At 48.6% G+C, this 26,008-nt stretch overlaps 1 protein-coding gene and 1 non-coding gene across 2 annotated transcripts in view; both read left to right on the top strand.

Moving 5' to 3' along the window:
* Nucleotides 1-26,008, top strand: part of POR (cytochrome p450 oxidoreductase) — a 71,165-nt gene that overhangs the window by 15,904 nt on the left and 29,253 nt on the right. Inside the window, exon 2 of the mRNA XM_004045609.3 lies at nt 22,375-22,566. Coding sequence (XP_004045657.2) covers nt 22,375-22,566 — 192 coding nt within the window. The remainder of the gene's footprint in view (nt 1-22,374; nt 22,567-26,008) is intronic.
* Nucleotides 12,936-13,070, top strand: LOC115935479 (small nucleolar RNA SNORA14). Its single transcript, XR_004071104.2, has one exon. It is a non-coding gene; the product is annotated as a small nucleolar RNA SNORA14 (small nucleolar RNA).

Genomic DNA, 26,008 nt, shown 5'->3' with positions numbered 1-26,008 from the left:
TTTAAAGACAGGGTCTTGCTCTCTCACCCAGGCTGGAGTGCAGTGTTGGGATCATATCTCACTGTAATCCCCAATTCCTGGGCTCAAGTGATCCTCTAACCTCAGCCTCCTGAGTAGCGGGGACTACAGGTGTGCACCACCACACCTCACTAATTTTTTAATTTTTTGTAGAGATGGGGTTTCACTGTGTTACCCAGGCTGGTCTCAAACTCCTGGCCTCAATCCATCCTCCCGCCTCAGCCTCTCAATGTGCTGGGATTACAGGCATGAGCCACTGTGCCTGTCCAGCAACAATATTTATAACAGCCCCCAAAAGGAAACAATCCAAGTATCCATCACCCATTGAATGGATAAACAAAATGTGGTATATCCATATGATGAAATGTTACTCAGGCATGAAGAGGAATGAAGGGCTTTTATGCATGCCACAATGTGGATGGACCTTGAAGACATTATTCTAAGTGAAAGAAGCCAGTTACAAAGGGCCACTTATTGTGTGATTTTATTTATTTATTTATTTATTATTTGAGACACAGTCTCCCTCTCTCACCCAGGCTATAATGCAGTGGTGCAGTCTTGGCTCACTGCAACCTCCACCTCCCAGGTTCAAGCGATTCTCCTGCCTTAGCCTCCTGAGTAGCTGGGATTACAGGTGCCTGTCATCACACCCAACTAATTTTTTTGTATTTTTAGTAGAGACGGGGTTTCACCACGTTGGACAGGCTGGTCTCGAACTCCTGTCCTCAAGTGATTCTCCCGCCTTGGTCTCCCAAAGTGCTGGGATTACAGGTGTGAGCCTCCGCACCCGGCCTGTTTTTCCTTTTAAAGCCGTGACTCTATTTTCCCCTCTGGCCTTGGTTTGTGCTCTTCCCCACTCTGTCTCCTTCCCTTTTGAGTCCTTTCCATCAGGAAGCCCTCCTTAACCACTACCAGACTCACCCACACATGAACCGGCTCCCACCATCTGTTCTGTTTATTTTGGCAAGGAAATAAAGATGTGTCTTCCACCAGAAAAGCAGAGGCCACTACTCGATTCAGTTTGCCCTCCCTGCTGGGGCACAGGTGTCATGGCCTCCCTTAAGTGCTTATTAATTCCTGTGTTTCAGCTTTCATCCTTCCACCCGCTGCTAGGCCTCTGTGCGCACAGTGCTTTGTGGAATTGCTTCTGTCTCTTCAGCTTAGCAGAATGCCTTGGAGAGGAAGAGCTGCAGAGAAATTTTGAAAATAAATTGCATTTTGAAAAATAATTTGACAGGGACCTTAAAAATATTTATTCCCTTTGATTCAGAAATATTTCTAAGACAAATTCAGAAATTCTTTTTTTTTTTTTGAGACAAATTCTGTCTCCATCTGCCTAGGCTGGAGTGCGGTGGTGCAGTCTTGGCTCACTGCAACCTCCGCCTCCCAGGTTCAAGTGATTCTCAATCCTCAGCCCCCCGAGTAGCTGGAACTGCAGGTGTGCACCAACACGCCCAGCTAATTGTTGTATTGTTTTGTAGAAACAGGGATTTGTTGTGTTGCCCAGGCTAGTCTTGAACTCCTGAGCTTAAGCAATCTGCCTGCCTCGGCCTCCCAGAGTGCTGGGACTACAGGCATGTACCACTGCGCCTGGCCAGAATTTCTATTTTAAGGAACTTATCAGTGGCTTACAAAGACTTATGTTGAAAATATATCAATCCTGTTTTTCATGACTTTTTTAAAAACAGTTTTAATTTTTTTCTGTACTAGAAAATGCACTGTAACTTGACATTGTAATAGTGAAAATATAATGACATTTGAGAATTTATAACGAGAAAATGTTCACAATTTAATATATGAAAAGAAGTAGAACAAAATTATATGTAGTGTAAAACCGATCGTGTTAAAAACATGGCCGGGCACGGTGGCTCACGCCTGTAATCCCAGCACTTTGGGAGGCCGAGGCGGGTGGATCACGAGGTCAGGAGTTTGAGACCAGCCTGGCCAACATAGTGAAACCCCATCTCTGCTACAAATACAAAAATTAGCCGAGCATGGTGGCAGGCACCTGTAATCCCAGCTACTCCAGAGGCTGAGGCAGGAGAATCCCTTGAACTCGGGAGGCGGAGGTTGCAGTGAGCTGAGCGAGATGGCACCACTGCATTCCAGCCTGGGCAACAACAGAGCGAGACTCCATCTGAAAAAAAAAAAAAAAAAGGAAAAGTATGTCCTGTAATATGCATGTAAAAAACTGGTAGAATGAAACCAAATAAGAGTTTGGATTATGTTTTCCTTAATTTTATGTTTTAAAATATAGCACATTTTCTTCACTAAACATGCTTTTAAATTTTTTAATTGACAAAGTTGTATATATTTATAGTGTATGGCATATTGTTTTGAAGTCTGGTAGGATGGCTAAATTGAGTTAATTTAACATATGCATTACCTCACACCTTTTTTTGTGGTGAGAACACTTAAAATCTACTCTTAGTGGTCTTCAAGAGTACAGCACATTGCTACTAACTATAGTCACCATGTTATACAATAGGTCTCCCTTTTTTTTTTTTTTTTTTTTTTTTTTTTGAGCGGAGTTTCGCTCTTGTTGCCCGGGCTGGAGTGCAATGGCGCGATCTCGGCTCCCTGCAACCTCTGCCTCCCAGGTTCAAGCGATTCTCCTGCCTCAGCCTCTGGAGCAGCCAGGATTACAGGCACCTGCCACCACGCCTGGCTAATTTTTTGTATTTTTAGTAGAGATGGGGGTTTCACCATGTTGTCCAGGCTGGTCTCTAACTCCTGACCTCAGGTGATCCACCTGCCTGGGCCTCCCAAAGTGCCGGGATTACAGGCGTGAGCCACCGCACCCAGACTCAGTAGGTCTCTTGAACGGTATTTAATTTTAACTTTTTGTTTTGAAATAGTTTCAGTTTTGCAAAAAAGTTGCAACAGCAGTGCTAACAATTCTTGAGCGCCCTTTACCCAGATTTCCCCATTGTTAATATTTTACCATATTTGCTTTATCAATATGTGTGTGTGTGTAGATATATTTTTTCTTGAACTATTTGAGAATGAGTTGCAGATATAACCAAGATACTTGGTTTACCCCTAAGTACTTCAGTGTGTATTTTCTTCAAGGCAAGGACAGTTTTTTTTTTTTTTTTGGTAAGCAAAATACAGTGATCAATAGCAGGAAATTAACATTGATATCCTGTGTTGTCTAATCATAGAGTTTCTTTACATTTTGCTGTTAATATATTTTACATCAGAAAAAATATGTTTTTTTCCTGGTCCAAGACCTCAGTGTGTGTGTGTGTGTGTGTGAGTGTGAGTGTGTGTGTGAGTGTGAGTGTGTGTGTGTGTGTGTGTGTGTGTGTGTCTTAGATCACTCAGTCTTTGTTTATCTTTCATGGCCTTAACATTTTTGAAAATGTGAGGCCGTGTCTTTGTCAACGTCTCTCACAGTTTGGTTTGGGTTTGTATAATGTTCCCTCATAACAAGATCCAACTTCCACCCAAGGCAACAGAGTGAACAACAACAACAAAAAAAGAGGTGACCTGGGTGCTTTTACTACCCTACATTCAGATGTGGGAGCAAAGAAATGACTTAAAGTTGGAGTTTATATTTAAAAGGGAAGCAGAGTGTAAGTTTGGAAAATTTGCAGGCTGGCCATGTGACAGAAAGAAAAAACTTTTTCAAGAGAATTCAAGCAGGCTGTGGAGCAACCGCTTGCTAGAGCGATTTGCAGATTTAGAAAGGAGCCAAGTGCTGATAGCCAAGACTGTGGGGAAAAAAAGGCCTTGAAGGCATTTCAGAGACCTTCCCGGCAGCCCCTCCCATTACAGTTGTGGAGGCCTCGGAGGGAAGAATGCTTTGTGGTTCAGGCCCAGTGCCAGGGACAGCCTCAGGACACTGCTCCTCACATCGCTGGCCATTCAGCTTCCAGCCTTGGCTCAAAGGGGCCCAGATACAGCTCAGGCTGCTGCACTAGAGGGTGAAAGCCATGAGCCTTGGCCGCTTCAATGTGGTGGTGAGCCTGTGGGTGGACAGAATGCAAGAGTGAGGGAGGCTTGGCAGCCTCCACCTAGATTTCAGAGGATGTATGGGAAAGCCTGGGAAAGGGGCAGACCCCTTACCGAGAACCTCTGGTAGGAGAGGAATGTGGGACTGGAGGCCCCATACAGAGTTCTCACTGGGGCACTGCCTAGTGGAGCTGTGGGAAGGGGGCCACTGTCCTCCAGACCCCAGAATGGTAGATCCACCAGCATCTTACAACCTGTCCCTGGAAAAGCCACAGGCTGTGAGAGCAGCCTCGGATTGAACCCTGCAAAGCCACCAGGACAGAGCTGCCCAGGACCTTGGGAGCCCACCCTTCGCACCAGCACGCCCTGGATGTGAGACATGGAGTCAAAGGAGATTATTTGGGAGCTTTAAGATTTAATGACTGTCTGCCAGGTGCAGTGGCTCACACCTGTAATCCCAGCACTATGGGAGGCCGAGGTGGGAGTGTATTGGCGCTATCTCAGTTCACTGCAACCTCCACTTCCTGGGTTCAAGCGATTCTCCTGCCTTAGCCTCCCAAGTAACTGGGACTACAGGCACCCACCACCATGCCCAGGTAATTTTTGTATTTTTAGTAGGGACAGGGTTTCATCATGTTGGCCAGGTTGGTCTTGAACTCCTGACCTCAGGTGATCTGCCCCCCTTGGCCTCCCAAAGTGCTGGGATTATAGGCTTGAGCCACTGCGCCTGGCTGGAGGGACCGGTTTTTTAATTGAGAGGGTTGGTACTTCTCCCTTCCTGCCTTTTTCCAAGGGCTGCTCAGGGCTTGTGTGTGTGTGTGTGTGTGTGTGTGTGTGTGTGTGTGTGTGTGTGTGTTTCAAAGACAGAGATCTGTATTTATTAACTCAGGTCAGACACTTGGGATTTTTCACCAGGCATAGTCACCAATCAGCCAGCTCAGATTAATTAATATTAATTTGGTTGGTCTGTTCCCAGGCCCTTGGGGTGCAGGCACTTTCTGTCATTAAGTCCTTGTGACCCAGCCTCGTGTGACACATCTCCCATGATGGGGAGCCACTCCCCCAATAGCGCATTCTATGTTCAGACTCATTTATTAGAACGTCTTTGCTTGGAGGGGTTGTAAACCTCTCTCCTCTATGACCACTCCTATTTCTGAATGCCAGGCCTCTCCCTTTGGCAGTTTTCTGACCACCTAAAGAAGGGATCAAGTACCTCTGAATCTTCTTTTCTTAGGATTAACTTGTCCAGTGTCTTTACTGTTTCTTTCTTTCTTTTTTTTTTTTTTTTGAGAGATGGTCTCGCTCTGTCACCCAGGCTAGAGTGCAATGATACAATCATCATGGCTAACTGCAGCCTCTGCAGCCTCTGACTCCCAGGCTTAAGTAATCCTTCTGCCTCAGCCTCCTGAGTAGTTGGGACTACAGGCGCATGCTACGACACCTGGATAATTTTTTTTTTTTTTTTGAGATGGGGGGTGGTCTCACTTTGTTGTCCAGGCTGGTCTTGAACCTCTGGCCTCAGCACTTCTCCAGCCTCGGCCTCCCGAAGTGCTGAGATTATAGGCATGAGCCACTATGCCTCTTTCTCTTGTGACAGGTGTTGGGGACTACTGTGCCCTAGAGCCACTTTCTGAGTGTTGCAGTTTGTCTTTGATGTTCAATGTGGAGCTCATTTGGAATTCTATTAAAGAATCCTTAGTGTGCCTTCCCTTATGGGGAAGCCATGTTGACTTCGGCCCATCCCATTCTCATTTCGGTAAAGGAGGAGGGAGTAGCACTGCCCATGCTGTGGGCTTGCTGCCGTGGACTTGCTGTAGGAATTGTAACACATGCGTGTGTGGGCAGGGGGTTGGGGGGCAGGTGGCGTTCTGATTGCCTCCAGGTGATCTCTCCAGACTGTTGCCCCTGCGCTGGAGGCAGAAGCCGACTTCAGAACTGATCTGCCCAGATTTGAGAACAGTAAAGCAAGACCCCTGGCTCTCTCTGTTTCTCGTATTATTATTAATTTTTTTTTTTTTTTTTTAATAGACTGAGTCCTGCTCTGTCGCCCAGGCTGGAGTGCAGTGGCGCGATCTTGGCTCACTGCAAGCTCCACCTCCCGGGTTCACGCCATTCTCCTGCCTCAGCCTCCCAAGTAGCTGGGACTACAGGCGCCCGCCACCACTCCCGGCTAATTTTTTTGTATTTTTAGTAGAGACGGGGTTTCACCGTGTTAGCCAGGATGGTCTCGATATCCTGACTTCGTGATCCGCCTGCCTCGGCCTCCCAAAGTGCTGGGATTACAGGCGTGAGCCACCGCATCCGGCCTCTGTTTCTCTTTTCTATATTTTTATTCAAAATTAATTGAGGCAATCAGCCAGGCTTGGTGGCTCATGCATGCAATCCCAGCACTTGGGAGGCCAAGGCAGGTGGATCAGTTGAGATCGGGAGTTTGACATCAGCCTGGACAACATGGTGAAACCCCATCTCTACAAAAAAAAAAAAAAAAATACAAAAATTAGCCAGGCATGTTGGTGGGTGCCTGTAATTCCAGCTACCTGGGAGGCTGAGGCAGGAGAATTGCTTGAACCCAGGAGGCGGAGGTTGCAGTGAGCCTAGATTGTGCCACTGTACTCCAGCCTGGGGACAAGAGCCAGACCCTGTCTCAAAAAAAAAAAAAAAAAAAAAAAAGGCGGCCGTGTTTGGTGGCTACGCCTGTAATCCCAGCACTTTGGAAGGCTGAGGGGGTGGATCACCTGGGGTCAGGAGTTTGAGACCAGCCTGGCCAGCATGGCGAAACCCCATCTCTACTAAAAATAAATACAAAAATTAGCCAGACATGGTGGCAGGCACCTGTAATCCCAGCTACTCGGGAGGCTGAGGCAGGAGAATCGCTTGAACCTGGGAGGCAGAGGTTGCAGTGAGCCGAGATCATGCCATTGCACTCCAGCCTGGGTGACAAGAGCAAAACTCCATCTAAAAAAAAAAACAATTGAGGCAAAAGTGGGGATGGTCAGGAGGATGAAACAGCGTGAACTCCTATGGAGAGTTTTGTGCCTGTAAATCACCTTGTGCCACCTTTTAATGTTGACGCTGGATTATATCCATGCAATGCCCTGGAGCTTAGGGGAGCTGTGGTCTCGTCCCCTTGGCATTCAAGCCAAGGACCCGAGGCCGCAGAAATGCTGCTAGAAGCAGGCACGGGGAGCTGCAGCTGCAGCATCAGCCCCTGTGGGCCTGGTCAGTTCGATTTGTGCTGAGTCATGCCCACTGTTCGCCTGCTGTCCCTCCCGCCCCCCAGTCACGCTTGCACAGATCTGACTCAGCAGCTGCCTTCCTCTTTCACGTCATTGCATCGGGCACATGCTGGTCATGTGTTTCTAAATTAAGTCCTGTTGTGTGGGGAAAAGGCCATCAGCTGGGAGCGTTTGGCCATGGCCATCTTCAGTGGAGAATGTTCTCCAGGATACCTTGGTGAAGGCCCCGTGACTGCATTGATATTAGGGGTGCAGGCATCGTTGTACGGTAGTACCTTCCTGTAGCAGCATTCTGATCACACCACCCCCTTGCCCTGTCCTCACCAGCTTCCCTGGGGCCAAACTCCTCACACTGGCGTACAGGCCCCTAGGCCCTTACGCACTCATCTGGGTGTCTCTTTTAAAAGTTTATCTCGGTCGAGTGTGGTGGCTCTTACCTGTTATCCCAGCACTTTGGGAGGCCAAGGTGGGAGGATTGCTTGAGCCTAGGAGTTTGAGACCAGCCTGGGCAACTTAGTGAGACCCCATCTCTACAAAAAAATTAAATCAGCTGGTATGGTGGTGCATGCCTATGGTCTCAGCTACGCAGGAGGCTGAGGGAGGAGGATTGCTTGAGCCCAGGAGTTAGAGGCTGCAGTGAGCTATGATCACACCACTGCACTGCAGCCTTGGTGACTCCAGCCTGTTCAGTGAATGAATGAATGCTTATCTCTTATTCGCCATCTATGCATCCCCACATATAAACACATCCCATTGCACCACACTTGAGTTACCCCAGACCCCGAGTTTCTCGTGTTCTAGGCTCTGGTACACGCTTCCTCTATCGGTAGCTTCGCTCATCCCCCTAATCTGACTGGTGGACCCTGATCATTCTTCACAATCCAGCCCAGATGTTGGCCTCTGGGAGCCCCTTCCTTGACTGTTTCAGACTGTCATGCCTGCTTTTTCCTTCCAGCTCTATTTCCCCTGTGCCTGGCCTCCCCATGCAGCCGTGACTGTTGGGATAGGTCTGCCCTTTCTCATAGCAGGAGGACACCTTGGGGCAAGGTTGGTGTGTCTGCTCCTGCCTGAACCCACACAGTTCCTGGCATGCAGCAGGTGCTCCTCAGCTGTTTGCTGCACGCGTGGACGTAAGAGTGACAGAAGCATGTCCTTCGACATGACGTTTTTGTACCTGAACATTGTCTAGAGGCTTTCCAGACTGTAAGCTCTGTGGGATTAGGAGCCTGCCTGCCTCGCACCCCTGGCATCCTTAGTGCTTTGGGCCTCACAGGCCAGCGGAGCCCTCGTGCGGGTTCCAGGCCTGCTTTGGTGGGAGTGCTCAGTGCTTTTAGCCACACAGAGCCGTGGCCTGCAAGGCTTTCGGAGTACATCTCCAGCACATCTGAGAATCCGGAAGCAACTCAGAGTTTCTGGAATGGATTTCACAAAGTCTGTGAATAAGAGGGCCCCACAGGCCCTACTCAACAGCCTTTTTTTTTTTTTTTTTTTTTTAAATACAGAAGATGCTAGTCTTCAAAGAACCTCTTTACTCTTTTACTCTTTTTCTTTTCTTTTCGAGACAGAGTCTCATTCTATCGCCCAGGCTGGAGTGCAGTGGCATGATCTTGGTTCACTGCAACCTTCACCTCCTAGGTGCAAGTGATTCTCCTGCCTCAGCAGCCTCCAGAGTAGCTGGAATTACAGGGGTGCGCCACCATACTTGGCTAATTTTTGTATTTTTAGTAGAGACTGGGTTTCCCAATGTTGGCCAGGCTGGTCTCGAGCTCCTGACCTCAAGTGATCCACCCGCCTCAGCCTCCCAAAGTGTTGGGATTACAGGCGTGAGCCACTGCACCTGGCCCTCTTTACTCTTATTATATAGTAATGGGGTCTTGCTTTGTTGCCCAGGCTGGAGTGCAGTGATACTCACTGCAGCCTCAACCTGCAGGGCTCAAGTGATCTCCTGCCTTACCTCCCAAATAGCTGGGACTACAGACCTGAGCCAACGCTCCCCACCTCTTTACTCTTATTTTATTTTATATTTATTTATTTATTGAGACAGAGTCTCACTGTGTTGCCCAGGCTGGAGTGCAATGGTGTCATCTTGGCTCACTGCAGCCTCCGCCTCCTGGGTTCAAGTGATTCTCCTGCCTCAGCCTCCCAAGTACCTGGGATTACAGGCACGCACCACCACGCCTGGCTAGTTATTTTTGTATTTTTAGTAGAGACGGGGTTTCGCCATGTTGGCCAGGCTGGTCTCAAACTCCTGACCTCAGGTGATCCACCTGCCTCAGCCTCCCAAAGTGCTGGGATTCCAGGCGTGAGCCGCTGTGCCTGGCTTACTCTTATCTTAGATATCACGCTAACAAGCAGCTGATTTCCCAATTTACGCAGATTCAAAGCAGCCAATTAGAAATGGGTGAGAGACTTTTGAAAAAAAACGTAGGCACTCTCGTGGCCGGGTGCAGTGGCTCACACCTGTAATCCCAGCACTTTGGGAGGCTGAGGCAGGTGGATCACGAAGTCAGGAGATTGAGACCAACCTGGCTAATATGGTGAAACCCCATCTCTACTAAAAACACAAAAAATTAGCCGGGTGTGGTGGCAGGCGCCTGTAGTCCCAGCTACTCAGGAGGCTGAGGAAGGAGAATGGCGTGAACCCAGGAGGCGGAGCTTGCTGTCAGCTGAGATCGCGCCACTGTACTCCAGCCTGGGCGACAGAGCAAGACTCCATCTCAAAAAAGAAAAAAGAAAAAAAAAACATAGGCACTCTCATAATGGTGAGGGTCATCCTGCCTCAAGAAAAGACAAACACTATCAACAACAAAGATGCAGGCGCCGGGTGTGCTGGCTCACACCTGGAATCCCAGGACTTTGGGAGGCCAAGGTGCGAGGATCGCTTGATCCCAGGAGTTTGAGACCAGCCTGGGCAACCAAGCGAGACCCCATCTCTACAGAAATAAAAGTTTTTTAAAAATTAGATGGGTGAGGTGGTGCATACCTATAGTCTCAGCTACTTGGGAGGCTAAGGTGGGAGGATGGCTTGAGGCCAGGAGTATGAAGGTGCAGTGAACTATGCTACTGCTTTCCACCCTGGGTAACAGAGTGAGACTGTGTCTCTTAAAACAAGCAAACAGACCAAAAAGATGCAGGAACCTGAGATCCCACAGCCTGGGTTCCCTCTGTGTGCAAGCAACCTCTCCTGCCTCTTTAGGCCCTAAGTATGTTATACAATGACACGATGGCCGAGTAGTCTACAAAAGGAACCGTGCATGGACTTGAGACAGCATGGACATGGTTCGTGTATTCCGGAAGTATTTCTCTAGCTGTGTAGAATTTTAGAGCTGAGGATGATCCTTGGTGACCAGCTCCATATTGCTTTATGGAGAAGAAACCTGAGGCCTGGGAGGTCAAGTAACCCATCCAGACTCCCACAACCAGAGCCTGCGGCATCTGTACTGCCCAGTCAGTACAGAGCTCCAGTAACTAGGTGCACTTCAGTTATCTAGAGTAGGCGCTAATAACTTATTTCTTGTCAGAGGCCAGGTAATAAATATTTTTTAGGCTTTGCATGCCAAGAAGTAAAATCTAGGATGTTATATATAACGAGAGGCAACAAGTTTCCATGTTTTTTGTTGATGAAATTCAAATAAGGCTGGTTGCGGTGGTTCACACCTGTAATCGCAGCACTTTGGGAGGCCAAGGCGGGAGAATTGCTTGAGCCCAGGTGTTTGAGACCAGCCTGGGCAACTTAGCCAGACCCTGTCTCTATATTTTGAAATATATATTTTTAAAAGAAATTCGAGTAATAACTAATAGCAGTTGAGTGCAAGTTTTTAATACAGGTTTGTTAAGAAGAATGGAATGATTTTTGTAGGGATAACAATTTTGGGCCAGGTGCCATGACTCACGCCTCTAATCCCAGCACTCTTGGAGGCTGAGGTGGGAGGATCACTTGAGTCCAGGAGTTTGAGACCAGCCTGGGCAACATGGCTAACCCCTATCTCTACAAAAAAATATTTAAAAAGTTAGCTGGGCATGGTGGGTAGTATACACCTGTAGTCCCAACTCCTTTGGAGACTGAGGTGGGAGGATCACTTGAGCCCAGAAGGTTGAGGCTGGAGTGAGCTGCGATTGTGCCACTGCACTGCAGTCTGGGTGACAAAGCAAGACCCAGTCTCAAAAAAACAAAAAACAGAAAACAATTTTGTTTCATTGGGGTTCTGAATTAGTGTTCCCAAACATCAAAATCTGTTGCAAATATCCCCGTGTCAGTGCTCTTCTGTAATGAGATTGTATAGGTGACATCTTTGAAAATATCTTTTCACACAAATAGGTACTGCCAAGTTATATTGGTCAGGGAGCATAAATTTTGATGGAGCATTTTAATCATTGGAAGACAGCATTTATAGAATTTTTTTTTTAGATTCCCCTGTTGATATTTGCCTTTTTGCATTATTGCGTTGCAGATCAGCCACTTCCAATTGAAGGTTAGATGAGAGCTGCTCAATTGTACAGTTAAGTGGATTTTAAAATATGGGAATTTCCTTCATACTTAGATCAAGATCTGAAAAACACTGCTAGGGCTAGAACTAGCAGCTCAAAGTTTTTGTTTTTTTTGAGCTCAAGGTTTGAGCTCAAAAAAATGTGCAAAGGTTTCTCACTTGTTCTAACCTTGACAGTCTAGGAATTGTATGACGCAGGTTGACATTACTTGTGATTCATACAATGTTAATTTCATTGAAATGACTTTACCGCAATATAAGTTTTGCATATAACTGCTGTTTTGCCTTATAATTTTAGATTGGCCTCATTAAGAAACATCAAGTCTGCAGCAAAAGCTAATTTCCAAAGCAATTTAGTATTTGGTAATAGTGGTTGAGGGCAGTTCTTTCTTTTTTCTTTTTCTTTTTTTTTTTTTTTTTTTTTGAGACGGAGTCTTGCTCTGTCACCCAGGCTGGAGTGCAGTGGCATGATCTCGGCTCATTACAACCTCCACCTCCCAGGTTCAAGCGATTCTTCTGCCTCAGCCTCCCGAGTAGCTGGGACTACAGGCACGTGGCACCACACCCAGCTAATTTTTTGTGTTTTTAGTAGAGATGGGGTTTCACTGTGTTAGCCAGGATGGTCTCGATCTCCTCACCTGTGATCCGCCTGCCTCGACTTCCCAAAGTGCTGGGTTTACAGGCATGAGCCACCGTGCCCGGCCCTCTCTTTTTTTATTTTTTATTTTTTTTTTTAGACTAAGAGGGCAGTACTTTTCAGTTATTCTTGTTCAGAAAAGATTTAATATTCACTCTGAGCTCAAAATAGTCACACCAGACTTTACCACTGCTAAGCTGCTGAACTGCTGTATGGTAGGCCAGTTAGGATATTCAGCTTCTATTTTTGACAAAAATCCTTAAGGCCAACTTAGGTTAAGTCCATGAGAGCAGATACTGTTGACATTCCCTTGTTCGATCACATACAATAGATTCAAATTTTTTGCATGATATCTGCTGGTGAATAATATAGTGAACAACCATAGGCTCCAACTAAGCCTTTTTCTGCCCCCCCCACATTCATTATAACACATCTTAGTGGATTCCACTTCAGATTGTACTAAACTTTTCTCAACTTCTTTGAAAATGCTCTTATTTGTAGTTGTTTCATGCTAATTCTTCAAACTTGGTATTGACTCCCCAAGTAAACAACAACTGAAAAGTATTGGTAACGTCTTTAGATTCATCAAGAGCCAAGGAATTGCATTCTTAAACCCTCTTGGTGGCTTCCCTGTAAATGCTTCCAAGATATGAGCGAATGCTATAGAAATTGCAGGAAAGTCCAAAGGGCTGCGCGTCTCCTGTGGCTCAGTCTTATTTCATACCTGCGACATCTTTTAAGGGAAATTTGCAAAAGGGAGAATTATCAACTTAAAAAAAAAAATAGCCAAGGAAACCTCGACTCTTCAAGGAAGCAAGGAAACCTGCTCTCCTTGGGAGTTACATCAGAGGAGGCCCAGTGTGAGTCAGGACTTCACCACCACCTGGCGGAACCAGGGAGCCCCACCCCATGTGTCAGTGGAGATCATGTGCGGTCTTCCCTCTCCAAGCTAGGGTTTGTCAGCAGAGGCCCAGGAGGGAGACTGAATCTCGCCAGACAGCAATGAACTGATACCTTCCTTCCCTATAAGCAGGTGACAGACAATATTTAATAAAATCAAAAGAGGCTGGGTGCAATGGCTTACACCTGTAATCCCAACACTTTGGGAGGCCAAGGTGGGTGGATCACTTGAGGCCAGGAGTTTGAGACCAGCCCCAGCAACATGGTGATACCCTGTCTTTACTAAAAATACAAAAAAATAAATTAGCCAGGTGTGGTGGCACACACCTGTAATCACAGCTACTCTGGTGGCTGAGGCATGAGAATCAGTTGAACCTGGGAGGCAGAGGTTGCAGTGCGCTGAGATCATACAATTGCACTCCAGCCTGGGCAATAGAGACAGACTCTGTCTCAAAAATAAAATAGGCTTAAATAAGATTCAGGATCTTAAAGTACCCAGAATGCCCAGAATACAATAAAAATCAATCACTATACCAAGAGCCACAAAACTCTCAACTTGAATGAGAAAAGAGAGTCAACAGACACCAGCATCAGGATGACACAGATGTTGGAATTAAGATATAAAGAAGAATGAAACAGATGTCTTAGAACCGAAATATACAATAGTCAAAATAGGAAACTGAATGGATGACTCCACAGCAAAATGGAGGAGACAGAAGAGAGAATCCATGAACTTGAAGTTAGAGTAGTAGAAATCACCTAACCTAAACAACAGAAAATAGACTGAAAACCAAAACAAAACAAATGAACAGAGCCTCAGGATTTTGTGGGACTAATAACAAAAGATCTGACTTTCATGTCACCCAAGTCCCAGGAGAAGAAGAGAAAGAGAGTGAGGCTGAAAAGTTATTTAAAAAATAATGGCGGCCGGGTACGGTGGCTCACTCCTATAATCCCAGCACTTTGGGAGACAGAGGTGGGCAGAATCTCAGGAGTTCGTTACCAGACTGGGCAATGTGGCAAAACCCTGTCTCTACTAAAAATACAAAAATTAGCCAGGTGTGGTGAGGCACACCTGTAGTCCCACCTACTCAGGAGGCTGAGGCAGGAGGATCCCTTGAGCCCGGAGGATCCCTCGAGCCCAGGAAGTTGAGGCTGCAGTGAACAGTGATTGCACCACTACGCCTCCAGCCTGAGTGATAGAGCGAGACCTTGTCTCCTAAAAAAAAGAAAAGAAAAGAAAAGAAAAGTTGCTATATTTTGCAAAAGACATAAATCTACAGATTCAAGAAACTGAGTGAACCCCACAGAAGGTAAACACAAAGAAATCTGCACCAACATCTCAGTACGGATAATAAACTTCCTGGGCACTCTGGCTATTGTGGCTGTGGAGTGATCTGTCTGAGTCACTCTTGGACACTGCTCTTTAACAGGTCACCTTGGAGAGTGTAGTGTTCCCCGAGTACCTCTCAGTCTCTGGGGGTTGCGCTGTCAGGCAACAGTAGGGTATGGTTCCATGAGGGTTTTCCCTCATCTTGAAGCCACTAAACCTTGGCAGAGGGGCTTGTGAACCTGAATGACCCTGCTCCCCCTGCAGCCAGAAGGTGCAGCCCCTGGTGCCAGAGCCTTGTCTAGGTGGCCCTGACGTGACAGTGACAGCTAAAGGGTTGACTAAATTACATGTTTTATTCTTCTTTCCTTTCTTGTTACTGCTTTGATTGGGGTGTCTGACTCACCCCGATATCAGTGCTGAGTTGGTTGCTCAATCTTTTTTACTGAACAGAAGTTGCAAACAGTAAATGCAAAACTGCAAATACTTCCTGGAAGATAACCTGTTCCAGTGTTGCAAACGGTTGGCCTCAGAGAGCCCTTGTGTTCTTGCGTCATTCTCCCTTTCAGAAGCTGGTGAGGCTCCTGCCAGTGCCCCCCAGCCTGTGTGCTCCCTGATTTATTTGTCCGTTTTGCTCAGTGGTGTGCGGGAGGGACTGGAGCTGTTGCCCTTGATTGCTACCTTGGCGGGAACCAGCCAGCTACTGAAATTGACAGGGAATCATGGTCAAGCTATGCATGCATAGTTTTTACCCTTGTCTGTCTGTATGTTGTATTTTATAATAATGAAAACATGTAGAGACCTAATTTATAATAAAAGTCAGATCTGCTCTATTTAGAGTTGGGGAGATCTATTTGGCTGGTATTCTGACATGTGCCTTTTTCTGTGCCTAATTTTTTCTTGAGACAGGATCTCACTCTGTTGCCTAGACTACAGTGTAGTGGTGTGATTATGGCTCACTGCAACCTCAACCTCCTGGGCTCAAGTGATCCTCCTACCTCAGCCTGCCACATAGCTGGGACTACAGGTGCGCACCGTCACACCTGGCTAACGTTTGTATTTTGTGGTAGAAGTGGGGTTTTGCCATGTTACCCAGGTTGGTCTCAAACTTCTGAGCTCAAGTAATCTGCCCGCCTTGGCCTCCCAAAGTGCTGAGAGTAAAGGCATGAGCCACTGCACCCAGCTCTGTACCTAGTTTTACAGATGAGAACATGAAAGCCTTCTGTTGGTAAGGGGTGTGTCTGGGGTCCCAGCCAGCTGGTGTGGCGGGGCTGTGGCAAGAGCCTGGTCTAGTTCTTGTTTGCTGTTTGGATTGATACTGTGTTTGGCCCCATGAGCTCTGCCTTGTCTCTTGTTCCTTTTGCTGAAGGTATAAAGAAGAAACTCAGAGATTAAAGACTCTTTCAGGGCAGAAGGCTCACACAGGCTTCCAGAACCTCCTCGGAGCGACTGTAGGGACTACCTGACCCGGAAGAGAGTTGTCAGTCAAGACAGCCAGAGTTTTCCCATCAGAGTATTTGGCATAGCAGAGGTGGCTCCCAGACTGTGCCAGGGCACTGCAGCAAACTCACAAGTGATCATTCTCAAATGCGGTGGATGCTGAAGTCTGTTGAACTCCATGCGAAGTGCTAGCTTGGGACAGTTCACGGTTCCAACGTGAGATCGTTGCTGCATTCCTTCTTAGGATTTTACATCTTTGCGAAGCTGGGTTTGCAGTGGTTGTTCAGACCTAACTATACGTGGAAGTGTTAGGCATTTTTTTTTGGCCTATGGATACCATTAAAAATTTGCTGAGATACCAGGGGCTCCACAAACGAAGGACATTTGGGATCTGTCCAGACAGGTACACTGGAAGCCCAATGTGTGTTTTATTTGTTGATTGATTGATTGATTGAGACAGTCTTGCTCTGTTGCCCAGGCTGGAGTGCAAGTGGCACGATCTTGGCTCACTGCAACCTCCACCTCCCAGGTTCAAGCAATTCTCCTGCCTCAGCCTCCCAAATAGCTGGGATTACAGGTGTGTGCCACCATGACCTGCACGCAGCACCACGCCCAGCTAATTTTTGTATTTTTAGTAGAGACGGGGTTTCACCATGTTGGCCAGGCTGGCCTCAAACTCCTGACCTCAAGTGATATGCCTGCCTCAGACTCCCAAAGTGCTGGGATTACAGGCGTTAGCCACTGCGGCCGGCCCTAACGTGTGTTTTAAATCTTTGCACTTAAATGTTTTTGATTTCTGCACATTTTATGTTGCACGTGTCATAATACATTCACCGATTCCCTTCATTCCCTTGAGTAGTTATTGCGCCCTGGATTCTGCGCCAAGGAAGTGTGTGCTGGGGAGGGGATGGTGGAGCTGAGGTCTGAAGAATGAGTACGAAGCTTCGAGAGGAGGAGCATCTCAGACACCTGTCAGGCTCTGGGGCAGGACCGCAGAGGTGCAAGCTGGAGAGTGGCTCAGGGTGGGGCTGGAGAGTTGGGTGTGTGTCTGTGTGCACGTCAAGGGGAAAATGGTTAAGTTTCTTAACCCAGGGGCTCATTTGTGGCCTCAGCCCCCAGGCACACTGCTTGGATCCTGGGATTCCTCCAAGCTTAACCTCCTTGAGAGGCCTTCCTTTCGCACCGCATGCCAGACACAGAGGTGCCTGAGATGCTGTTCTTCCCTCAAGGAGCTCACACCGAGTGAGAGAGACACATATCCTAAGTAGAGGGCGGTGAGCACAGCCCGGTGGGAAGCTGGGCCTGTTTCTCATTTTGCCCGAGTGAGGTGCTTACCCCGTGTGGCCTCATCTGTAGCTCAGGGCCTTGGATAAAGTGATGGCTGGGTCCTTCCCACTGCACCTGTCTTCTCTCAGAAGTAGTTTGATATTTCAGAGTCAAAGCTGCTGGGAACATTCTCGTTCTGTGGAGCCTCCAGGCTGAGCGCTGGGAGTGCCCAGTGTGCTGGTCGGGGCTGGGGGGCACTCAGGGCCAAGCCCCACCCCTGTTGGCTGCAGGGAGTCAGTCACAGCCTCAAGGAGCAGCTCCTGTTCCTTTCCTTCGTGTTGCGTGTTAGTTTCCTTACAGGCGTGAGACTGTGTGGTCCTGACTCTGAACTCCGGGAAGAGGCTGAAAGAAGCTGTGAGTGCAGGTGTTAGAGACAGGCAGCATGAAGAGGAGGGAATAGAGTCAGCCTCACAGACTGTCCTGATGGAGTTGCAGTGTGGTTTTCAGATTATAAAGGCATTCCATAGTCTGTATGCCAGGCACTGCCAATCCAGGTACCCGAAAATCGGAAGGTTCTTGCCTTCTATTCACATGTTTATTTATTCAACAGATCGACATAAATGCTCATTATATGCCAGTCTGTGAACTAAGCCAAGTCCCTGCCCTTGTGGGGCTGACCCTCTAGTCAGGGAGAGAGCCAGTGGTGGGGTAATGTATAATATAATATGAGGTGGGGATAAGCTCAGTTGTGAGGGGTCAGAGGGTGGGGATTGTGGCCAGGGGGCAGTTGTTGTAGATTCTGTTCTCAGGCAAAGTTTCTCTGAGATGGTGACATCTGAGCAGAAACTTAAATGAGGGAGTGAATTTTGCAAATAATGAGATGGCCATGTGCAAAGGCCCTGAAACAGAAGGAGGCCAGCGTGACCTGCAAGGTGTGAGGAAGGGGAGCGTAGTAAGAAATGTGGGTGGTGGGAGTGGATTCTGAGGGCCGGATCGTAATGGGCCTTATGAGCTGTGTAAGGACTTCAGGGCTTTGTTGTTGTTGTTGTTGTTGTTTTTGAGATGGAGTCTCACTCTGTCACCTAGGCTGGAGTGCAGTGGCGTGATCTCAGCTCACTACAACCTCTGCCTCCCAGGTTCAAGCGATTCTCCTGCCTCAGCCTCCCCAAGTAGCTGGGACTACAGGCACGCGTCACCACGCCTGGCTAATTTCTGTATTTTTAGTAGAGATGGAGTTTCGCTGTGTTGGCCAAGCTGGTCTTGAACTCCTGACCTCGTGATCCGCCCGCCTCGGCCTCCCAAAGTTCTGGGATTACAGGCGTGAGCCACTGTGCCTGGCCACTTTAGGTTTTTGTACGAAGTATGATGTGAAGACATCTCAGGGTTTTTTGTTGTTGTTGTTGTTTGAGATGGAGTCTCACTCTGTTCCCCAGGCTGGAGTCTGGAGTGCAGTGGTGTAATCTCAGCTCACTGCAACCTCCGCTTCCTGGGTTCAAATGATTCTCCAGCCTCAGCCTCCTGAGTAGCTGGGATTACAGGCATGCGCCACTGCATCCGGCTGATTTTTGTATTTTTAGTAGAGATAGGGTTTCACCATGTTGGCCAGGCTGGTCTCAAACTCCTGACCTCAGGTGATCTACCTGCCTCGGCCTCCCAAAGTGCTGGGATTACAGGTGTGAGCCACCGTGCCCAGCCCATCTCAGGGTTTTGATCAGGGAGGGCACATGACCTGACTTACTTTTTTTTTTTTTGAGACGGAATCTCGCTCTGTCGCCCAGGCTGGAGTGCAGTGGCACAATCTCGGCTCACTGCAAGCTCCGCCTTCCGGGTTCACACCATTTTCCCACCTCAGCCTCCCTCCTCCTGTAGCTGGGACTACAGGTGCCTGCCACCATGCCTGGCTAATTTCTTGTATTTTTTTTTTTTAAGTAGAGACGGGGTTTCACTGTGTTAGCCAGGATGGTCTCGATCTCCTGACCTGGTGATCCACCCACCTTGGCCTCCCAAAGTGCTGGGATTACAGGCATGGGCCACCGTGCCCGGACGACCTGACTTACTTTTTAAAGCATCCCCCTGTCTGCTGTGTGGGGAATGGCCCGTCCATCAGGATTCTCTTGCGGTGATTACGTAGGTACAGATGTACCGCTAACCTCACTCCCAGCATCGTCGATTTATTAATAGAAACTGCCACGAGTTATGCAATCAGCTTGAGTCTGCGTTGAGAAGGACTTCACATCATGGGCATTAGATCTCTTCTGGAAAATGAGGGGACCGGTCACTTGGGGAGTTAGAAGGGAGGAGGGTGAGGGACAGGGAGCGCAAGTTTCTTGGCTGCTGCCTTGTGATGGATAACAGCTAGACAGCTAGGGGAGCTCCTGTGTCACCATGGCACTCCTGACTGGTTCCAGTGGGGCCCTGAGTGTCTGCTGCCTCATGACTCTGTGGGACAAGTCCTTCCAGAATCTGTCAGAGCAGATCCTAAATGCTTCTCTGTCTGGTTCTATGCAAATGTGACAGGTGGCTCATAAGCTTGACAGAGATCCTGATATGACTAGCATTAAGTAAATATTAAATGTGTTTATAAGATTAAATATAAATAGTTTTCTCTGAGGACAACAGAATTCACTTTGTCCTTTAATGTCATATCAAAAAAGCTGGCCAGGTGCAGTGGCTCACGCCTGTCATTCCAGCACTTTGGGAGGCCGAGGCAGGCGGATCACGAGGTCAGGAGTTTGAGACCAGCCTGACCAACATGGTGAAACTCCATCTCTACTAAAAATACAAAAAATTAGCCGGGTGTGGTGGCGCATGCCTGTAATCCCAGCTGCTCAGGAGGCTGAGGCAGGAGAATTGCTTGAACCCGGGAGGCAGAGGTCGCAGTGAGCCGAGGTTGCACCACTGCACTCCAGCCTGGGTGACAGAGCGAGGCTCTGTCCCCCGCCCCGCCCCCCCAAAAAAAAGGTCATATCAAAAAAGCCAAGTTGAGGCCAGGCACAGTGGCTCACGCCTGTAATCCCAGCACTTTGGGAGGCCGAAGCAGGCAGATCACCTGAGGTCAGGAGTTCGAGACCAGCCTGGCTGACATGGTGAAACCCCGTCTCTACTAAAAATACAAAATTAGCCAGGTGTGGTGGCGGGCACCCGTAGTCCCAGGTACCCTGGAGGCTGAGGCAAGAGAATCGCTTGAACCCAGGAGGCGGAGGTTGCAGTGAGTCGAGATGGTGCCATTGCACTCTAGCCAGGGTGACAGAGAGAGACTCTATCTCAAAAAAATAAAATAAAAAAGAAAGAAAAAAGCTAAATTGAGATGAACTCAAGCCATTGGAAAAGCATCTCAGATTAGTGAGAAAGCAAAGACCCAAGCTCGCGGGCCTGTTCTGAATGGCCTGTTCCCAGCAGGTTGTGTAGCGGTAGACCGATGCCCACAACCCTCGGATGCCCTGGCTTCCCAGACCAGCCCCATGGTTTCCTGGTGACAGTGACAGCCATCGGCAGTCACCTAGAACATAGTCTCTCATTGCCTAATTGTTGACACATGACTAAGGCTTTCCTGATTGAATCTGGGTGCTCTGGTTGTGGTGAAAAACCCAGTCGGTCATATCCATAATTGCAAAATGGAATAGTGTGAATTTCAGGGCTGAGCCCAGCCTCCTTGGTAAGCAGCAGAAGCTGCTGTTTCAGGGACTCTCACTTGGACCTTTGTTGACTCATGTCACGTCTGCCTACCAGGTGTCGTTGGTGGAAGGACCAGTTGAGCATCTTATGAGGGAACTAGGCTGGTGACATGGGGGTTCCCCAAGACCGCCTCTGATTCAGTGATTCACCAGGACTCACAGAACTCAGAAAAGCTTTTTGGTTACAGTGACAGTTTATTACAGCAAAATTATGGAAATTAATACCAGCAAAGGTCAAAGACACATAGGGAGGAGTCCAGGAGAGGCCAGACATGAGTGTCCAGGTGGTCACACACGAGTTTCCATCATTGCTGGTCACACTTAATTCTCCCAGCCACGATGTGTGAGAGCACATATGAAGAACTGACATCCAGGGAAGGTCACCTAAGCCAAGGTGTCGGGGTGTTTATGGGTGGGTCAGTTGTGTAGGCGTGGAGCGTCTGGGTCTCAAGGCTTACCTACTCCATCTCTAGTACCCACAGACGTCGGACTGATAGAGCGTGATTGAAAACCCCAGACACATGGGCTCACGCCTGTAATCCCAGTGCTTTGGGAGGCCAAGCCAGGAGAACCACTTGAGCCCAGGAGTTTGAGACCAGCCTGGGCAACATAGTGAGGCCCTGTCAGTAGAAAAAAAATTTAAAAATTAGTGCAGTGGTGCACCCCAGTAATCATAGAAGTTCTACTTGGAAGGCTGAGAGGATCACTTGAGCCCAGGAGTTTGAGGCTACAGTGAGCTGTGGTCGCACCACGGCACTCCAGCCTGGGTGACAGAGCCAAACTTTGTCTCTTAAAAAAAAAAAAAAAAAGACGCCCTGGCATAGGAAAGCAGGCATTCACCATAAATCTCATTGTTAACCGGAACTACCTTCATAGCCCAAGGTCTTAGGAATACAGAGACACTCTTGCCAGTCAGGATAGTCCAAGGCTCGTGAATATCAGGAGCCACTCAAGGGCCAGGCCTGGAGACTTTTGGAACATGCAGGGTTTAGGGCAACCCCCGCCAGCCACACAGTTGGGGAAAGGGTTTGCTGCAAAATGGTCCACTCTCGCGTGGACTTCCTCCCGCCCGCCCCCCGTGTGGTGTCCTTGTGGGATTAGAGGATGTTCCAGCGCACTGAGAGTCAGTGGCTGTCATTCTCTCTGTCTTCCAGGGACCCAGTCCCAGCTGCTGCCTTAGCTTGCACCCCAGGACCACCCTGGGCTGGTGCTGACACCACTGGGGGCCGTCTGTTATGTCAGCCCCAGTCCAAGGCTGTGGCTCTCTTGGCAGGAACCTGGTTGAGTGAGCCCCTTCTCCTACCCAGTGCAGTGACCATTTCCTGCAGCCCCAGGGGCATGAGGCCCAGCATTTAGGTGGGCACCCCAGCCAGTCTCAGGGGCACCCTGCTACCCTCTGCTGACGTCTGCTGTTTCTGTCTCCTAACAGTTTCATGATCAACATGGGGGACTCCCACATGGACACCAGCTCCACCGTGTCCGAGGCGGTGGCCGAAGAAGTATCTCTTTTCAGCATGACAGACATGATTCTGTTTTCGCTCATCGTGGGTCTCCTAACCTACTGGTTCCTCTTCAGAAAGAAAAAAGAAGAAGTCCCCGAGTTCACCAAAATTCAGACATTGTAAGTGCCGCCTCTCAGCCTCCTCTCTCTGTCCCTCTTCTGTCACCACTCCAAGCAGTGTCCTACATGCGGGCCTCAGGCTGAAAGAAGCAAGGCTCCTTGTAGCATTTTGGGGCGACTCTTGGGTTTTGCCTTCTTGCTAGATTGTGCTTGAGCTCTCCCTTAATCATCTCTTATGTGGGGTTTATAAGGCCCTTTTCTATCTGCTGTTTATATGACCTTCGCAGGAAGCACTGCGAAAATGACACCAGTTTACAGATTAAGAACCGGGGGCTCAAGAATGTTAACGGGCCTGCCAGGGTCATTAGCCAGCAATAGCAGCGCTAGAGCTGGAACCCTTTTTTCCATTTATTTATTTATTTGGAGACATGGTCTCACTGTATTGCCCAGGCTGGAGTGCAATGGCGGTGGCACGATCAAGGTTCACTGCAATCCCCACCTCCCAGGCTCACGCAATCTTCCCACCTCAGCCTCCCGAGTAGCTGGGACTAAAGGTGTGCACCACTATGCCCAGCTAATTTTTTTTGAAGCAGAATCTTGTTCTTTCATCCAGTCTAGAGTACAGTGGTGCGATCTCGGCTCACTGCAACCTCTGCCTCCCAGGCTCAAGCAATTCTTCTGCCTCAGCCTCCTGAGTAGCTTGGATTACAGGTGCCCGCCACCACGCCCGGCTATTTTTTGTATTTTTAGTAGAGACGGGGTCTCACCATGTTGACCAGGCTGGTCTCAAACTCCTGACCTCAAGTGATCCGCCCACCTCGGCCTCCCAAAGTGCTGGGATTACAGGTGTGAGCCGTTGCGCCCAGTCAATTTTTGTATTTTTTTATAGAGACAGGGATTTGCCATGTCCCGGGCTGGTCTCGAACTCCTGGACTCAAGCAATCCGCACACCTTGGTCTCCCAAAGTGTCGGGATTACAGGCGTGAGCCACTGTACCCAGCCTAGAATTGGCATTTTAAAGTCTTTTTAAGGCTGTAGACACCTGGAAGGCGATGTGCTAATGAGCACAGAATCTTTGGACAGGCCTTATTTTGTTGCTCTTTTAAACTTTTCATGAAGCTTCCTTTTAAGAATAAGTGAAAAAGATGGATTAGTTAAAAGAAAAACGTTAAGGAAATAATAGTACAGATGGTATGTAGACAGGAAAAAATGATATTGAAGGTCTGCCTAAGTGACTGCATCCCTGTCTCTCCAAGATTGATTTCCATAAGCCACACGGAAAAGTCGTTCTCCAGATTTTAGGGTCCTGTGGCCAGAATCACTTCCTGCAGCTACGCTTGGCTGTGTTTAACACCAGTCTCAGACTCCAGGGGCCCGCAGCCAGGTTTGAGTGGGGACCTGCCAGGTCAGGTCTGGGCCAAGGGAACTCCAGGGGCACGAGCCTGCTGCCTTCAGGGACTCCCTGGATTTGGCAAGGGGCAGGTCTCAGGGGCAGGATTGGGAGCCATTCTCAGACCAGAACCCCTTTCATTCTGTCTGTCTTCAAGGGACCCAGTCCCAGCTGCAGCCTTAGCTTGCACCCCAGGGCCACCCTGGGCTGGTGCTGACACCAGTGGGGGCCATCTGTCATGTCAGCTCCAGTCCAAGGCTGTGGCTGTCTTGGCAGGAACAAGCCACACAGAAAAGTCATTCTCCAAGGCTGGGCATGGTGAAGCATGCAGCTCACATCAAATCCCGATTCCCTATTCCAATCTGGGTATCAGCCTTCCCCGCCAGAACACTTACAGCCTTCACACTGTAAAGCGGATATTCACACAACACAGTTCTTATACCATGGACAGGGAATTAGTTTTACATTTTTAAAAACTGGGTTCAGGGCCAGGCACAGCGGCTCACATCTGTAATTCCACCACTTTGGGAGGCCGAGGCGGGAGAAATCACTTGAGGTCAGGAGTTCGAGACCAGCCTGGCCAACATGGCAAAACCCCGTCTCTACCGAAAATACAAAAACCAGCTGGGCATGGTGGTGCCTGCCTGTAATTTCAGCTACTAGGGAAGCTGAGGCAGAAGAATCGCTTGAACCCAGGAGGCAGAGGTTGCAGTGAGCCAAGAATGCGCCACTGCATTCCAGCCTGGGAGACAGAGTCTGTCTCAAAAACAAAACAAAACAAAACTGGGTTCAATCTTACCTCCATCATTGACTCACTGAGCAAACATTTCCTGAGGCCCTACCTACAGTGTCCCAGACACTATGCTAAGGTGTGTGGCCGCAGCCATGAAGAAAATAGATGAATGCTGTCTTCATCAAGCTTACGCTCTAGTGGTGGGTGAGCCCTGGGTGAGACCTTAACCTCATTCTGCCTCAGTTTCCTCATCTGCTAAATGGAGGCAGTATTCCCAATCTTGTGGGGCTTTTGTCTTAAATGAGGAAGAGTTTATAAACTCACTTAGCACTGTCTCTGAGGGATAGGAGCTGTGTAGTGTTTGTGTTGATCGTATTTCATGCCAGGCACTATGACGGGCACAATCAGGACCACAGAGCCGGCATTTATGTTAAGCTGGAAAATGAGGGTGTTGCAACATAGTTTTTTTTTTTTTTTGAGACAGACTTTTGCTCTTGTCACCCAGGCTGGAGTGCAGTGGTGCAATCTCGGCTCACTGCAACCTCCGCCTCCCGAGTTCAGGCGATTCTCGTGCCTCAGTCTCCCGAGTGCCTGGGATTACAGGCACATGCCACCACGCCTGGCTAATTTTTGTATTTTTAGTAGAGATGGAGTTTCACCATGTTGGCCAGGCTGGTCTCAAACTCCCGACCTCAGGTGAGCCGCCTGCCTCTGCCTCCCAAAGTGCTGGGATTATAGGTGTGAGCCACTGCACCCGGCCACAGTGTACTTTTGAGAAATGCTTTGTGAACTGCTTTAACCTACATTGTCTAATCAGGGCCTCCTTGCAACAGCGCCGTGCGTTAGGCAGCATGGGTTGCCTCATTTCTGCTCTCAGAGAGGTTATGGGATGTGCCCAGGGCACAGGCTGGAGAGACAGGCTCCGCCAGCTCTAAGAGAGAAGGAATTGGTGCGGGGATCAGACCGAGTCCTGCAGGAGGGGTGTTGGGCAGGTTCTTAAAGGTAGTGCCACACCCTGAAGCTGAAAGGACTTTAGAGCAGAGGGCCCGAGATAGGAAGGGCAGATCAGCTGGAATCCAGCCCATCCTGCCCAGGGCTGGTACACGGTGCATTCCTGGTGTGGAATAGTACTTTTGATAAAAAAGCGTAGTAGTACTCAAGATAAAGAGACCAGGGTCCAGGACCCAGCTCCTGAACTGGCCCTCGTTCCCTCATCTGTAAAATGGAAGTTCCACCCCCCCCCCACCCCGAGTGAGGACGTGGGTTGGCCCTGGGAGCCTGCGGAGCTGCCACCAAGGGAGGCAGCATTCCTCTCATAGCTCATCTGTTCTGGCTGTCACCTCCCTGGCCTTACAAGAGGAAGTTGACATAAAACCTGT

The sequence above is a fragment of the Gorilla gorilla genome, chromosome 6, assembly GCF_029281585.2.
Source record: "Gorilla gorilla gorilla isolate KB3781 chromosome 6, NHGRI_mGorGor1-v2.1_pri, whole genome shotgun sequence".
NCBI lineage: Eukaryota > Metazoa > Chordata > Mammalia > Primates > Hominidae > Gorilla > Gorilla gorilla.
Note: the sequence above shows the minus strand (reverse complement) of the source record. Positions and strands in the feature narration are given on the sequence as shown.